Source organism: Aulonocara sp. 'chitande type north' Nkhata Bay, linkage group LG6 (assembly GCF_057382095.1).
Source record: "Aulonocara sp. 'chitande type north' Nkhata Bay isolate Kocher_YH1m ecotype deep benthic linkage group LG6, A_spYH_male_GT1.1, whole genome shotgun sequence".
NCBI classification, from domain to species: Eukaryota; Metazoa; Chordata; class Actinopteri; order Cichliformes; family Cichlidae; genus Aulonocara; species Aulonocara sp. 'chitande type north' Nkhata Bay.
Genome location: NC_141349.1, coordinates 4,292,573 through 4,309,471, shown reverse-complemented (window position 1 = coordinate 4,309,471; position 16,899 = coordinate 4,292,573). Strand labels below are relative to the sequence as shown.

At 42.8% G+C, this 16,899-nt stretch overlaps 2 protein-coding genes, 1 long non-coding RNA gene and 1 pseudogene across 3 annotated transcripts; 2 read left to right on the top strand and 2 right to left on the bottom strand.

Moving 5' to 3' along the window:
- Positions 1-545: 545 nt before the first annotated feature.
- Positions 546-1,178, bottom strand: LOC147327056 (histone H1.4 pseudogene; annotated as a pseudogene).
- A 903-nt stretch (positions 1,179-2,081) lies between these two features.
- Positions 2,082-2,720, top strand: LOC147327055 (uncharacterized). Its single transcript, XM_086297463.1, has one exon. It carries the CDS (start codon positions 2,115-2,117, stop codon positions 2,718-2,720), a length of 606 nt encoding a protein of 201 aa, XP_086153589.1. The 5' UTR covers positions 2,082-2,114.
- An 8,430-nt stretch (positions 2,721-11,150) lies between these two features.
- Positions 11,151-11,918, bottom strand: LOC147327054 (histone H2B 1/2-like). The gene has a single exon (XM_086297462.1). The coding sequence runs from the start codon at positions 11,916-11,918 to the stop codon at positions 11,544-11,546; it is 375 nt and encodes a 124-aa protein (XP_086153588.1). The 3' UTR covers positions 11,151-11,543.
- Positions 11,919-14,167: 2,249 nt separating this feature from the next.
- Positions 14,168-16,239, top strand: LOC147327053 (uncharacterized). Its single transcript, XR_015129787.1, has 2 exons — positions 14,168-14,843; positions 15,640-16,239. It is a non-coding gene; the product is annotated as an uncharacterized LOC147327053 (long non-coding RNA).
- The last annotated feature ends 660 nt before the right edge of the window (positions 16,240-16,899 follow it).

Sequence of the window (16,899 nt, the reverse complement as noted above, 5' to 3'; positions counted from 1 at the left end):
CTATTAATTTATTTCCAGTCATATTTGTTGTTTATTAAAAAAAAAAAGATGTAGGTGATGACTTTTAAAGGTTTCTTGTATTATAATGCTTCATAGTAAGAGATAAGAAGTGGTTTGATGTATTGACTATGAAGGTGTGACTGTAAACATAGTTGTAGATTTCTGAAGACACAGCACTCGTGTACATATGACTGTTCCCACCACAAACACGTGACCCTATACTGTGTTCTCTGCATCTGTTCCATTGTGGCGCTGATCATCACCTGCGCACATGTACACACACACACACACACACACACACACACACACACACACACACACACACACACACACACACACACACACACACACACCTCCTGAGCACTTTTAATTTTTAAGGGTTGTTTTGCACCAAGTATGGCAGCAATTTCCTAATGTCATAACCCCCCCCCCCCCCCCCCCCCCCCCCAATTTGGCAATAAAACTGTTTCTGATTGTGAAATGTGAGCCATGATAGTAATACAAGCTGCAAGTGTTATGAGAAAAAAACAAACCCAAAAAGTATCTTATCTTGCTTTGACAATAATGCTATTATGCGTGGCCGCCTTCTTGGCTTTGGGTTTGGCGGCCTTCTTGGCGGGGGCTTTCTTGGCTGCGGGAGGCTTCTTGGTGACCTTCTTGGGGCTCTTGGTGGGCTTCTTGGCCGCCACAGCGGGCTTCTTGGCCTTCTTGGGGGACTTCTTAGCGGCTGCGGGCTTCTTGGCTGCCGCTGGCTTCTTGGGGGACTTTTTAGCGGCTGCTGCCGGCTTCTTGGCTTTGGCAGCGGCGGGCTTCTTGGCTTTGGGAGCGGCTTTCTTTGCGGGCTTCTTGGCTTTGCTCTCGGTAGCCTTCTTGTTCATCTTGAAGGATCCGGAGGCCCCGGTGCCCTTGGTCTGCACCAGAGTGCCCTTGGCCACCAGGCTCTTGATGGCGGTCTTGACGCGGGCCTTGTTCTTGTCCACATCGTAGCCTCCGGCAGCCAGAGCCTTCTTGAGAGCGACTGTGGACACGCCGCTGCGCTCCTTGGAAGCGGCCATGGCTTTCACAATCAACTCGCCCACGCTGGGGCCCACCTTCTTCGGCTTGGAAGCCGTCGTCTTCTTCTTGGCCGCCTTGGCCGGGGCGGCGGCAGCAGCAGGTGCGGGTGCTTCCTCTGACATTTTCCTCTTTCCTTCTGATCGAGTCACGGTGCAGTGATGGCAACTCGGAAGCGTCACACTGCACTTAAACGCACCATGAGAACCGTGGAGAGTGAATGTAGCGCGCGCCACTCTCGCGTGCGCCACGCAATGCTTCAGTTTGTGTTTCGTGTCTCGGGATCAAAGAGCTCAAAGTGAGTGTGTGAGCAGCACTGCAGGCCGACAGTGGAGCAGTCCACAGCGGACTCGTGTCGGGCTCTGGTGCTCTCTGCTCTTGCTTTGTGGAGCCTCCAAAGCTCAGCGACTCAGTGCGGAGCTCAGCACTGCTCGGCGGCTTTTTGCGCTCTTTTCTTTCCTAAAACAAAGGAGCCGCAGCACAGCTCCGTGAAAAGCCCTTTTCCAGCTCAGACACATGTTCGTTCGCGCACTCTGACTTAAAAGCAGCATCTGGTGAGCGCAGCTGTGGGACAAAGTGACGCCGCGAACTCCCAGCAAACACACCGATGCAGCTGGACGCCCACGGTGCAGCGAGACTTCTGTGAGAGCTGCTCACTTCTAACCAAAGCACAGCGGCCTCGAGTTTCACTCACGTTGTTGTATATCAGAAATCACCATTAGTTAGTCACCTTACGGCAGCTCACTTCCACACTTTGGCCCTGATCTCTTAGTCTGCATCAGTCCGTTTCCTTCCAGCTACAGTTACCGACTCTACTATAAACAACAACAGCGAATGAACACGTGAATACACACATCCACCAACTGATCACTAAGTATCTCAATGTGCAATACTCAATACCTGCTAATACTTGGCTCTTGGTGAAGGCGGTCGCACTTTTCTCCTCTCCTCCTTCCCCTTATCTTCCCTGCTTAGCCTCTTGTGTCCTTGTCTTGTCTCGTGTGCATTACTTTCCCTGGAACAGTCTCTCACTGTCGTTCTCTAAAACCTAAAAGAGAATTATGGATTTGATCAACTGGTCTCTGAATGCTATTGACACCCTCTTCTCAACGAGAAGTCTGGGCTCGGGAGAGCCTGAGTGCCCTGGAGGGACTTTCCCTGCCGGATACACGATGGATAGGTGGCAGACCTGGAGGATCTTGTGCCTGGCGGGACTGTCTATCGAGGACGCTGAAGACATCTACCTATTCGGAACCATGATAACAGGGTTCTTGCTGATCGGAGCTGGCTTGGCCCTGACCTATCGGAGAAATAAGAGAGCGGAACCAGCTGTTCAAACCCCCCCAAGGCTGACCGCTGGAATTGAAGCGACGGGACGAGGCGCGACCTCTCACAACGAACGCAGCATGGTTAACACCTTGGAGACGCTTACAGCTGCCGTGAAGACTCAAACGAACACCATTGAGCGTATGATGGGATACATCAGAGAGGGGCCTGCTCACAATGACACCCTTGAGCGAAAGTTGGAACACATCGCAGAACGGCTCACTGCAGTGAGGTCTCAGAATCAAAAGAATGACAACACCACGGAACAGAAGTTTGATACCATCATGGGGAGGCTCGCGGCTCTCCAACGGGAGATCGAGAGACCAGTGTCAGAGTGCTAAATTCGCTGCTCGCATAAAGGAGAAATCAACAATATTCAACATATGGACACCACGGCGCCAGCTGCTCAGGCCCAAGGCTGGAGCCCACCAAAACAACTCCCTGATAACGACTGTGTGATGACTATTCTTCCCATCCCATGCAAGGCCACCTGGGTTGGCTGGAAGACTGTTTACTTAGCCTGATAGGGCGAAGGACACTGTCTCAGCTGAACTATGGACACGCACACACATACACTTACACTGATAAGCACGCACTCATCCCCCTCCCTTTCCAAACGCCTTCGATGCTTGTTTCCTGCGGGGGAAGACGGCGGGTCTGCGTGCCGCGCTGAAATGGTAGCGCTGTGTAGGACGACTGCTGTGTTCCTTCGGATTACCTCCCACCCCCCTATCCACCCCTGTGGCTAGTCACGTGCTCTAATGTTGTGATGTGGACATTAATGTGCTCTCTGTGCAGAGGAGTTTTTTTTGTTTCCTGTTCTCATGCTGTCCTCCCATAGGTGCCCAGCGTGTGAAGAGGTCTCTTTTTTTCCTCTTGTACTTTTTCCCATTGTTGTGTAATTTTTCAGTGTTTTCTCTGCAACGCTGCCGATCTCCGACTGTATTCCCATGTGATGTCTTTGTTGTGTGTGTAAGTCGGGGGGGGGGGGGGGGGGGTCCTATTTCTCTGCGGGGCAACCTGCATATGGCCAATAAAGCATTCAATCAATCAATCAATCAATCAATCAATCAATCAAAAACCATCCAACATCTCACTATTAAACATTCTCTTTTTGTCGCTACTAGTCAAACGTATTTTTATATCTATTTCATTTATTTAATCAGAGTAATATTGCTCTTATTTTTTGGCATTTAATAAAGGGACTAATAAACTAATAAAGCTTATCTTATGTCCTGGATAGCGACCTCAGTCTAATCTAGTACAGTGCATTTAATTATGCCCAGTATATCTGTGCTCCTTTTTCTGGAGGATTCTATTATTCTTCCACCCACTAAAAAAATGTAACCACAGATTGTTGTCCAAGATAAGTAAAATGCTGCACAATACCTCCCACTCTCCCATCGTGTGCTTGACCAGTCACAGAAGAGCATTTAGTGAGAGACTGAGATGACCAAAGTTCACCTCTGAATCAGAATCAGAATGGGTTTTATTTCCTAATGTTGAGCAGGTTTACAACATTAGGAAATTGCTTCGGTACTTAGTGCAAAACACACTGTAAGACAACACTTAACTAAACATAAAAGATAAAAGTGCTAAGCAGATAGATATATCTTATTCACAGCACTTGCTACAATAGTTGTACTATCTAAAGGCATATAGAAAGGTGGCTACGGAGCCAACAAATTATGAATTAGATTGAAGATAGCTTTGACGGAAATTCCTCTTTGAGCATCGCTAGGAAAGCTGGATGCGTAGGACACAGCAGAGCCTGCCTGTGGGATAGGCAGTATAGGCAAATGGTAAAGATGCCTTCCATCCAGGGGTACCACAAGTGGGGGAAGAGAAAACACATTGGACTCCTTTTCTTATAATAATAAATACAAAAACATATTAATAATAACTTAATATAAAAATATATATTAATGGTAGTAATTCATACCTTTCCTAGTATCCATTTGGACATCTAGGGTAGCTAATGTTTGCCCTCTAACAGGCCAAACAAACCACGCCTTTATCATAGTTGTTAGTCTAGTTGTGTGATTATAGTGTTAACGAGCACATAAAGTCAAGTGGCTTTGTGATTTCAACCATGTGCAGTGCTACAGTACACAGTGAAGCAAGTCAGCGTTCTTCCGTGGTGCTACATAGGACAATCAACACAGGACCACATAAAGTGCAAATGTACAACATAAGAAAAACGGCGCAACCCCAGATCAGAACGATACAGACAAATTGATACTAAATTTTAAGTTTACTGCTTCTTTGGATTCTGCTATGCAAATTTTTTGTGAAATGACAAACTTAACTTTGGATATCAGAAAAAAAAGAAAAAAAACCACCCAAACACTTCCATTTTACACACAGTAAAGAAACTGTCAAAATGAGTTAACTGGCCAGAGCAACACTTGTGTTCAGGTATTTTGTGGAAAAAGTACTGTTTTCAACTTGGGGTTTTTTTGGAATTTTCTTTGTATTATATTATAACACACACACACACACACACACACACACACACACACACAGCCCTTATCCCCAAGGGGAAAATAAGATACAATGGAGCAGCATGACGTTGAAGACAAGGACAGGGCATAAACAGGCAATAAGAATGAGATAATAAATACACAGCATATACAGTTTTAAAATTAAAGTGACTGAATAGGTGAATAAATAACTAAGTGACTAAAAGTGAATAAAGTGGCAGCACAAAAAGAGCGTACACTGAAAAAAAAAGTTCTTTCAATTTACTTGATTTTATTGTGTACATCGGTCCCACATAATATGAATAAGTATGACTGATTTAATTTTCCACTTTCCCTCAAGTAATTAATGCTTGTCAAATCAAAGTATTTTATTTACATCAGATTACTTTAAAAAATCATGTTTGATGTACTAATATTAATCTGTTATCATAATATCAATGTATTGTATAATGTCAATATATTTTAATGTTTAACACCAACTTATTTTTATTCGCCAGTGGTATGCAATGATATTATGTAATGTAAACACATTGCAATTATGTTCCTGCAACACAAATTATGGCTTTAAATCCATCCATCCATCCATCTTCATCCGCTTTATCCGGGGCCGGGTCGCGGGGGCAGCAGCCTAAGCAAAGAGGCCCAGACCTCCCTCTCCCCAGCCACCTCCTCCAGCTTATCCGGGGGAATACCAAGGCGTTCCCAGGCCAGCCGAGAGATATAATCTCTCCAGCGTGTCCTGGGTCTTCCCCGGGGCCTCCTCCCGGGACATGCCTGGAACACCTCACCCAGGAGGCGCCCAGGGGGCATCCTTATCAGATGCCCGAACCACCTCAGCTGGCTCCTTTCGATGCGGAGCAGCAGCTGCTCTACTCTGAGCCCCTCCCGGATGGCCGAACTTCTCACCCTATCTCTAAGGGAGAGGCCAGCCACCCTTCGGAGGAAGCTCATTTCTGCCGCTTGTATCCGCGATCTCGTTCTTTCGGTCACTACCCACAGCTCGTGGCCATAGGTGAGGGTAGGGACGTAGATCGACCGGTAAATTGAGAGCTTCGCTTTTACACTCAGCTCCCTCTTCACCACGACGGACCGGTGCAGCGTCTGCATTACTGCAGCTGCAGCCCCAATCCGTCTGTCGATCTCCGGCTCCCTTCTCCCATCACTCGCGAACAAGACCCCGAGATACTTGAACTCCTCTACTTGGGGCAGGAACTCATCCCCGACCCGGAGTGGGCACTCCACCCTTTTCCGGCTGAGAACCATGGCCTCAGATTTGGAGGTGCTGATTCTCATTCCCGCTGCTTCACACTCGGCTGCGAACCGTTCCAGTGCGAGCAGTGCGGGTGAGGGCTTTAAATCCTACTTAATTTTTTCAATTGAAATATTAACTGATCATTATTGACAAAAAAGGCAAAGACTGAGTGCTACTGAACAATTCACCTTTATTAAACTGTAACAGCAGTGAAAGCAGCAATTCTGCCATGAACAAGTCCAAAATCACATCCATGTAAACTTGTTAACACATTTTTAAAGATAGCCTGCAGAAATAACTAAAAAAAAAAGTTAGAAAATATATTTGCAAATATTTCACAAAAAACTGACCTTAGCAGCAAGTAAAAGAAAGTGCTTATAGATGATCCTGTCATCTCTTACATATAACATTTGTATTAATTACACAATTGAAAAATGTAAATTAAATTAAGACTACCTGAAAAAAAAAGCAACACACTTTTATGAATAAACAAAAATTATACAAATATAACTGTATTATTTGATAACAGTTTCAGCTTCTGTACAAGTATTTACCTATACAAGATTTCAACTAAGTTGAGCCTTAAATGACATTGTTACATAACTAAAACACCTACATGAATTTTAATCTTCATTTTAAACATGTAAGCAGGACATTAAGGTTGACTTAGAACATATTGCTAAAAATTGTCAGTAAAAATTTCTTACAACATGATACCAAAAGGAAAAATCATCCTGCATTGCAGTCACATGAGGGGAAAGCAATAAAAAAATGAACACAAAATGAAAAACTGCAAGGAACTGCAGAAGTGCAGTCTTTGACTTCTCAATGAAACAGATGGTTTTTGAAAGCAAGAACTCTAGAGAGTTTAGCTCCATCCAGTTCCATGAAAATCTTCTAGAAAACGTCAAAGTTGTAGCGAAGGTCAGCAGGGTAGGCAAGGTTTAATGCATCCATGAGTCCAAATAGCATTATCACAGCAAATGCTACATTATCCAAATTCTTCACCACCCTGATGCCTGCAAGGACAACTCTTGTTCATCTTGCTCTTTAAGAAGATAAATTTGAACAGTGGTGTCTTCAACAGTCTCACTGATGGCACGTTCTTCCATGCCCTGTAAAAAAGAAGCCATGTTAGTCATTTCATGCCAAGTAAGTAATATGACACTGTGGAAAGTCCGAAAAAAAAAGACAAGTACATACCACATACTCCTGGATAAGCCAGCGTCTTCACCCATGTAGATACACACTTCCTTGACACACTCAGCATCAACATCAAAGTCAAAGTCAAGTCAAAGTCAACTTTATTTGTCAATTCTGCCACATGTACAGGACATACAGAGAATAGAAATTTCGTTACTCTCAAACCCTAGATGAAATAGCAAATGAACATTTAAATATAAGAGAGTGATTAAAAAATGCAAATAAAATAATTAAAAAGTAAAAATTTAAATAAATACAATACAATTTAACAAGAAAGCTATGCAATATACAATATACAATATTCAGGTAAGGGTAAATGACATTGAGTGTAAACCAGGCAGAGTAGTGCAAATAGGCAAATAGTGCAAATGGAGATTTAGTAATGTACGGTAAGAGATAGTATAACAACAAAGTCTTATGAGGTAATGGCAGTCCAATGCTCCACAAAGTGACTGGTAACTGGTGCAGGCCAGTGAGTCAGTCAGAGAGAGAGTTGTCGTACCATAGGCACGAGGAGTGTGTGTGTGTGTGTGTGTGTGTGTGTGTGTGTGTGTGTGTGTGTGTGTGTGTGTGTGACAGAGTTCAGTGAGACCATGGAGGAGAAGAGGGGAGGGAGTTAAGCTTCCTGACAGCCTGATGGATGAAGCTGTCCTTCAGTCTGCTGGTCCTGGCCTGGAGACTCCGCAGTCTCCTCCCTGACGGCAGCAGCTTGAAGAAGCTTTGCATTGGGTGCGTGGGATCAGCCGCTATGCAAAGGGCTTTTTTAGTGAGACGGGTGCTGTAAATGTCCTGGAGGGAGGGGAGAGAGACACCAATGATCCTCTCTGCAGCCCTCACTATGCGTTGGAGGGTTCTATGACAGGACGCATTGCAGGCTCCAAACCACACAGTGATGCAGCTCGACAGGATGCTCTCGATGGTGCCTCTGTAGAAAGTGTACATGATGGGGGCTGGTGCTCCTGCTCTTCTTCACACTGAAATGAAATTCATGTAATTAGCATCTTCATTCAGCCCTTGTCCTTCATTTAAGTTTTAATAGTGTACTTTACATGAATGTTTTTAAAGTAAAAGGCACACAAATTAATAATAGGTTTCCTGGCAATTAATAATAAGTTGATAAAGTGAAGGTTAAAAAAAACAAGCAGATGTAAAAATACAAATACAAATTTATCATGGGAAAACATTTGAAATCTTCCACAATTATAAAGTTTCATCCAAAGAGGATCATGTTAAGTGAATGTTGAGGCTTTATCACTTACATTATCCATTTATGCAACAATTCTTTTCAGTATTAATCCAAGCTCTCCTCTTCTGTTGACCAACTTCACCAGTTTGTCCAAGTGGAGAGCCAGCCGAGCCACGAACTTTGTTTGAGGGGGGATGGTGGCAATTCTCTTAAACTCAGCCTTGATCTGAAAACATGAGCACAGAGGAATGAGCTTCAAAGGTTTAATACCTGGAAGAAGGCTGCAATCACTCATGCTGAAGAAATGGGCTGTCAAATAACAACTGTGCCTTAACCATTTAGGCTAATACCACAAGAACACCGTGTATGAGGCAAACCTTACCTCATGGAAATCAAATAGAGCAGGCCATCTTGCCATGAAAGCCTCCACCATTGGTGCATCACGAACAACTTCATGTCTTCTGTATGAAAAAGTATTTTCCATCTTGAGTTTCACCAACTCTGTTACTCTTTTTTATGTCCATGTGGTGGGCTTTGACATGTCAATAGCTTTAAGAGTCCCCTTGTCTGCTACTTCTGAAACTGAGGTAAGGTTAAGAAACTCATTCCCAAACAAGGAATCCATAAACTGAAGTCTGAAACTGCCCTGAAGACAACACTGTCTCTTGACTTCAACGATGAGATCCTCAGTTGATTCAGGCGCTCCATTAGAGAGTGAGCCTTCGACAGGTTCCGTCAGCCAAAACAGTCTTTAGGACCATAGGACTCTGTAGGCAAAAAAGAATTAAATATCAGACATTCAGAAAGAATCATTTCAGTTTAGTTTTCATGAAGCTATCCATACCCAATAGTCAAAGTTATAAAGATCAGACATAAAAGAAGAAGAATTTATCTAATGAAATACATGCGACTGAACCTATTACACTTATATGAACACCTTTTATTTCTATATGCCTTTTTAAAGTCACAATGTGGACTGATCCAATCTCATAGTCAACCAATGGATAAGTATCAAGGAGTTCACAGAGTGAAGCGAGAGTGAATATTCTTGTGGATACTGGGCTGAGCTCAAACGCTCTGTGGTGCTCTCTGTACCAGCCACCAAGCTCTCTGACAATGTAGAATATGCTGTGGTACAATGCAGATACGGTTTTTCAGTATTCTGGCAATCCACCTGCTGCCCGCCCTTTGGGCCAGTACCATTCCCTTTCTATAAGTTATGCCCTTTAATGTCACACACTGTGCAAGGTCAACCTCTAGAATGTCAGGGAATACTGTATGTACCTAATGAGTTAAGCTATCTCCTCTTTAAGCAAATCCACTAGAAAGGCCGATACAGCTGAGACCTCTAATTCAGACTTGCCAAGAGGTGGGGAGTTTAGATGGTAAGCTATCATCATCTGATGTTTTGACTTCTGTAATCATAAAGGTAAAAATTCCACCATCACAAAAAAAATTAATTTTAATTGAAAAAAAGTATTCCAGTCCAGAAGAGCATCAATGGTTTCTTTTAAGTACCAATCTTTCTCATTTATCCACAATGTTTTGAGAAGCAGCTCACATATGTTCTACACAAAGTAGAAAAAAAAGGGGGGGAGGGTCCTAATTTTTGTTAGGATGATGTTGGAAAATTCACAATACATCACTTAATAAGACATACTCTGTTGAACCAACTTATCTCCTTGTAGATATCTGCTGTATTATTTGGGCGTGACCAATAGAATAGTCAAGTAAGTTACACTTCACCTAAAACAACTAAATGGAAAAATGATTTGGCATTTATGGGTACAGGTTCTCAAACCCACGTCTAAGGTGGCAGGATCCTTAGTATAACTTGAGTGTGTGTCAGCAGCAAGAATTAAGGTATGGCACTGTGGGGCTCCCAGCTTCTTAAACTCTGACGGTTACAGCCGGACTAATTAGCCACTGTAGCCATAACTAGCACGAATAACACAAACACTATTGCGCTCTCTCAGTGACGTTTTAACTTGCTAAGCCATCAAAAACGTCAGTGCTCTCTGTCACATGCATAAATTCCATATCTGACTGACAACAGCTGCTTTCTCCCGACTATGTGCAATTTGTTACTATTTTTCAGCTTTAGCCACAGAGCTAATACCAACTTTAGCTAGCACTGTAAAAACAACATGCAGATGCATTACAGATTACTTTTCATATAGCATGCACTACAACAATTCTGTGAAAATGTACCCAACTAAAACAAATGTATTTAAATTACTTACCTTCTCAGTATGCCTGACTCAGTGCCAAAGGTTGCATGTGGCTAAACAGTCTTCCAGAATCTGGAGGTCAATTGCGCTCTCCTTAAATTATGTTGTTGTCTTATTGGATAAGACTCTAGGTCTTATTATCCAATCATATTTAGTTGTTGTCTTTGAATATATTGCATCATTTCCGGTTGTGGTCAAATATGATTACAATGGTTTTAGTATTCTAATTTAGTCACTTTAAATCAATGCAAGAAAAATGAGTAGTCTCAGTATTGTTTATAATCAAGTAAATGGTACTTTATTTAATCATGTAAATAAGAGAAACATGAAAGGTTTGTGTAGCATTAACTAAATTCATTTGTGCAAATTCAAAAGCCTGCCAATTCCCATTTTTTCAGTGTAGAGTAGTTCATGTTTACAGGTGTGGGAAATGGTCTTAAGGGCTGGAGTTAAAAAGCAGAGTGGCTTTGGGGACAGAGGTGGCTCTCCTCCTCTCAGTCCTGCAGGAAATGCAGCGGAGGCGCCGCCCACAGGGGAGCCATTGAAATGCACTGAAAGACTGTCAAACATAAAGTGGCATTAATGTTGTATTTGTAGTTACTTTGTCATCGTTCCACAACACACACAAGACATTTCCTGAGTCTGGGTCAATGTAGCGGATCAATAGCACCTAGTGACAAAGAAGCATTTCCGCGATTGCAGTAGTTGGCAACATAGTAACTGCACGTTTGAAGGTAGAACGTATGCTCTTCAGGACAGAGTGGGTGGCTCTGAAAAGAGCCGTTGGGTTGACTGACAGCAGGATCAGTTTACTTGGAGCTGGTGTACTTGGTGACGGCCTTGGTGCCCTCAGACACGGCGTGCTTGGCCAGCTCACCGGGGAGCAGCAGGCGCACTACGGTCTGGATCTCCCTGGACGTGATGGTGGAGCATTTGTTGTAGTGGGCCAGGCGAGAGGCCTCGGCAGCGATGCGCTCGAAGATGTCGTTGACAAACGAGTTCATGATGCTCATGGCCTTGGAGGAGATCCCGGTGTCGGGGTGGACCTGCTTCAGCACCTTGTACACGTAGATGGCGTAGCTCTCCTTCCTGGTCTTTCTCTTCTTCTTGCCGCCCTTGCCGGCGGTCTTGGTCACGGCTTTCTTAGAGCCCTTCTTGGGCGCGGACTTTGCGGGTTCAGGCATTTTGTTGAGCTAGTTAATAGGTATGCCCTCGTTGTCATCTGTTGTGATTTTATTTTGAAAGGATGCTTCCTGTTATGCTGCAGAGTGCACGCGAGAGTTCAATAATAAAAACTAAGTGTTGTTCCGGTGAAAAGCCGATGCCCCACGTGTGATTATTCCTCCGTCTAGACAATATAAGTATCTTCAATATTCATGCAGATTCTGCTGGAAGACCCGTCTCTGCTAACAGGTTATGGGCCCAGGAAAACATTGAAGCTACGCCAGGGGAAAGTTTACCACCAGAAAAGTCGCAAAGTACAGCGTGTTCGGTGAGGACTAGCGTGCTAAGTTAGCACCATGAATAAGCGTGCTGGTGAACCCAGTGGCCGATGGGCAAGGTTGGTTTTTGACGGAGATGAGAAGAATTATGAACTGTGGGAGACAAAATTTTTGGGACATCTTAGATTACAAGGTCTAAAAGACACAATATTGAAAAGTGATGACGAAGATGAGGACGACGAAGATAAAAATGCCCAGGCCTATGCAGAGTTAATACAGTTCCTGGATGATAAGAGTTTATCGCTCGTGATGAGAGAAGCTGCCGATGATGGACGCGAGGCACTGAAAATTTTAAGAGACTATTATGCAGGAAAAGGTAAACCAAGAATTATCAGCCTTTATACCGAACTGACTTCTCTGAAGAAAGCAAGCAGTGAGAGCGTCACGGAGTACATCATACGCGCAGAGACATTTATTACAGCCCTGAGAAATGCTGGAGAGACACTTAGTGATGGTCTGCTTGTAGCGATGGTGTTAAAAGGTTTACCAGAAAGATTTAAACCTTTTTCCGTTCACATTACGCAAAGTGAATCAGAAATCAAGTTTGCGGAATTTAAAACGAAACTCCGCAGCTATGAGGACACTGAGAAAATGCGCTTAATGGAACAAGAGGATAACATCATGAAGGCGAGAGTGCAACCCAGCACGAGACCCGCAGCAGCTGCTAATGACCACAGGAGAGACATGTCAGACATAGTCTGTTTTAAGTGTGGCCAACGGGGACACAAGGCCAGAGCATGCCACTACAGACAGTGGTGCGGTCACTGTAGGAGCAACACCCATCGAGAGTCGACTTGCAGGAGACGACAACGGAATGATGAAGCACGCACAGCCTCGGAGGAGGGCGACAACGCAGAGAGCGACGACACCTATGTCTTCCGGATGAGCGATGACTACGCGGCACCTCAACAGCCACAAGACATCAGGACCAAAGGCCTGATGGTGGATACTGGCGCAACATCACACATCCTGAATGATAAAACAGCGTTCAAGAAATTTGATGACGACTTCCAGCCGGGAACGCACTGTGTGGAATTAGCTGATGGCACCAGGTGTAAAGGAGTGGCTGAAGGCAGAGGAGATGCAGAGGTGTGCTTGATTGACAGCAGAGGGAGACAGTGTAAAACAACACTGAAAGACGCCCTATGCATTCCCTCATTTCCACAGAATATCTTCTCTGTGAGAGCGGCCACCACGAACGGAGCCACTATCATCTTTAAGAAAGGAAGGAACGTCCTTCAACACAGAGACGGTACAAAGTTTCACATCCATGAGCACAACAGATGATAAGTGTAATAATTGTTTTGATATGCAGACATGGCATGAAATTTTGGGACATTGCAATCATAGTGACATTCTGAAGCTACAAAATGTGGTTGAAGGTATGAAAATCAAAGGGAAAACTGACAAAGAAAGTTTGAACTGTGAGGTGTGTATTCAGGGAAAATTTGTCCAGACTAGGAATAGAAACCCTGACAGGAGAGCTGAGAAACCTCTCGAGCTGGTACATACGGATCTAGCAGGGCCGATAGATCCAGAATCACGAGATGGACACAGATATGCATTATTGTTTACCGATGACTTTTCCGGTGCAGTATTTGTATATTTTCTCAAAAACAAAAGTGAAACAATGCAAGCAACTGAAATCTTTTTGGCCGATACAGCCCCACTCGGGAAGGTAAAGTGTATCAGGTCAGACAACGGCACAGAGTTCATGGCAAAGAGTTACCTATGGAACTCCAAAGTGTTCAAAATTAAATAAATAAATAGGTCAAGATGAAATAAATAACTATGTGAATAAATAAGACACAGATATGTAATATGAGAATGATATTGTGAAATAATGGAACACATTTTGAAAAAAATGCTCATTATTGTGAAATATATTGCATTCTGCTAAATAAATTTACTTATTATTGTGAAATATTATTTCATGGTCATTATTTTTCACAATAACAGAGATTATTCCTGAGGCATTTTATTTATTTCCAGCCGTTTTTAGTCCAAAATGACCTTTTTTCAAAGTCAGTCTTTATTTCAAAATCCCGTTTTTCCCGATGGTCTATTTATTTCATAATGCGACTTTTCAGCAGAATGACTTTGTCTGTCAATCAATGTAAGTGGGCTGGACCTTTGCACCTATTGGCTTATCGTTTACCATCGACTAGTTTTCCTGGATACCGGCTCCGCGGACGGCTACTGCAGCTAGCAACAGCGTGCTAGGTCAAAAGTCACGGAGGATGGCGGACTGGTGTGAACTTCAGCCAGTTCTGCTCATTTAAGCAAATCAGATAGAGAGGGATCATTTACCTGTAGATACTGTTTTGAGTCGTTTAGATGTTTCTGAAATGCTTGGGATGATAATTGCTCTTCAAGATGTTCGCATCGATGACAGCATTGTCAAAGGTTTAAGATCAATTCAGCACCGTGTTCGTTTGGAATACGCCGAGGAAGAACAGTCTTCAAATGTTGGCCGTCCACGTCTAGAAATCCCGGTGCAGCACTCAGGACTTTAGTGCTGTCCGGGATAACCGTCGGGGTAATTGCCGATACATTTTCTGTGTCTCCGAGCACAATTAGGAGGAAAATGACGGAGGATGGTCTAAGGTAAGTTTATGCTGTAATTGAGCACCTGTGTGATTCTGTACACAGCATTGTTTAGGTGTTGACCTTAATTATGACGTTTGACAATGAATTATTATCGCTTACTTTTTTTTGTTACTGTCTAAACTAAGTGGGGCAGCTACGGCTAAAGCTATCGGCGCCATCTCGGCGTTGAGACACGTTTAGCAGTGTTAGCTGTTAGTGTGTTAACTCGGAGACTGGGGTCAGTGGAGCCTGTAGGAACCTTTTACACAGAGAGTAGACCCACCAGCTTTCCACAGTCTACTTACTTATCACATCTTGTTAGACAGCAGGGTCATTAGTGCTTTAAATAGTACATAGTTGAATGTTTCATTGCTGTTTGCAGTTGATTGTTCTCTGATAACGCATAACAAGGTTGATGTTAAATAGCGAGTTTATTGAAATGGTTTTGTCTATTTCAGCAGCATTATAGATATCATACTTTCTCTGGTGTCTTCGGTAAAGCTAAAACAAGAATACATTTACATCCTTGGTTCTTTCAGCATTAATTGGAAAACTTTGAGATTTGCTGTGCGCCTCCCAAGCCATTCTCTTTTATCCCACCTGTCAGGTATAGATGGCAATACTTTAAACAAAGTTAAATTTGTTATACCTGAAGAGAACCAATCCTGACCTAGAATGGGTGAATGAATAATTAGTTTGTAGCCAATGCCTAAGCAACTCACATAGGCCCTGGCAGACTCAATAAGTCCATCTAGGAACAGCTGCAGGAAACACCTCTTCAGTTTAGATTTAAAACATGTGCATGCTCTTTCAGGTTGATGAGGATTATGGTGTGGACTGGACAGGACAACATAATCGCTGCCCATCAAATGAGATCACCATTCCTGAGATTCAGCTCCCAGATGCACTGAATGAACAAGACCCTGCTGTGCTACCAATACTTCAAAATCACTTGTAGAAAGACATTATTACATTTAATCAGTTTCTATGTCAGGAGGATTTTTTTTTTTTTAAATTTCTACAGCTTTGTAGCTAATACTGACTCAAAACAGCATAACCAATTTCATTTTCAACAAAACAGTGAGTGGCTATAAAACAGGATTTGTTTTATACAGCTGTCACTTTAATGATATTCATTTCTTGGTTGGATATACAGTACATGTCAACTCTGAGCAGATTTAATACAATGAACACAGTAGAGTAGTGTAACATCTTAATTCAAATAATTTTTTCTAGAAATTTTTTTTGTATCAGTAGCGAGTATAAACAAAACATATTGTGTAATTTATAATGTACAGTGAACAACTGATTTTGATATCTGAACTCTTCATCAGTTTATATTAAAAAAGCCATAAATGCACACCTGTACTCTGTATTTTTCACTGTCAAGTGTATTAAAAAGAACTAGAACTCACTAGATTGTCCGTTTCTTTGAACACCGAGTACAGTAATGTGATGCAAGAAAGAAGAAATGGTCTAATTTTACCATGTGGTTATGGAATCAATCGTAAACCAGACCAAAACCTGAGTCAGTAGAGTTGAGACACACCTGAATGTCCATTAGAAATGACTCATAGGTACAGTAGTGTGCAGGAAGACGTAGTACTTCAAAACCGGTGGAAGACTTTGGAAGATTGCTGTTGACCACTTCCACAGTCATTTCTCGGCAAGACTTCCCATCCTGTCCAAAACTTGATGAGGGCTTTTTGTTGTGCACAAGATGCTGCAACAGAAGATTGTTTTAAACTATAATGACATCCTATATTCATTATTTTGAATCTTTTATGGAGAAATACCATAAAGATGACCACTTACATACAGGGCACCAGACATTTTTGCCCCACTCAAATTGCTGTTGTAGCTTTTATAGATATTTTTATGTTAACAAAGCTAAAAGTAGTCTACATACAATTCTAGTGCAACTGATAATGCCACCACTCTTATGTATTGCATGGAGCAAATAACAAAACAAAATTATACTATAGCGTAGAGCTGGGCGATAGAACGATAACGATATGTATTGCGAAATAACTTTTTCTCAATAGAAAAATTTAACTATTGCGATAGACCTCAC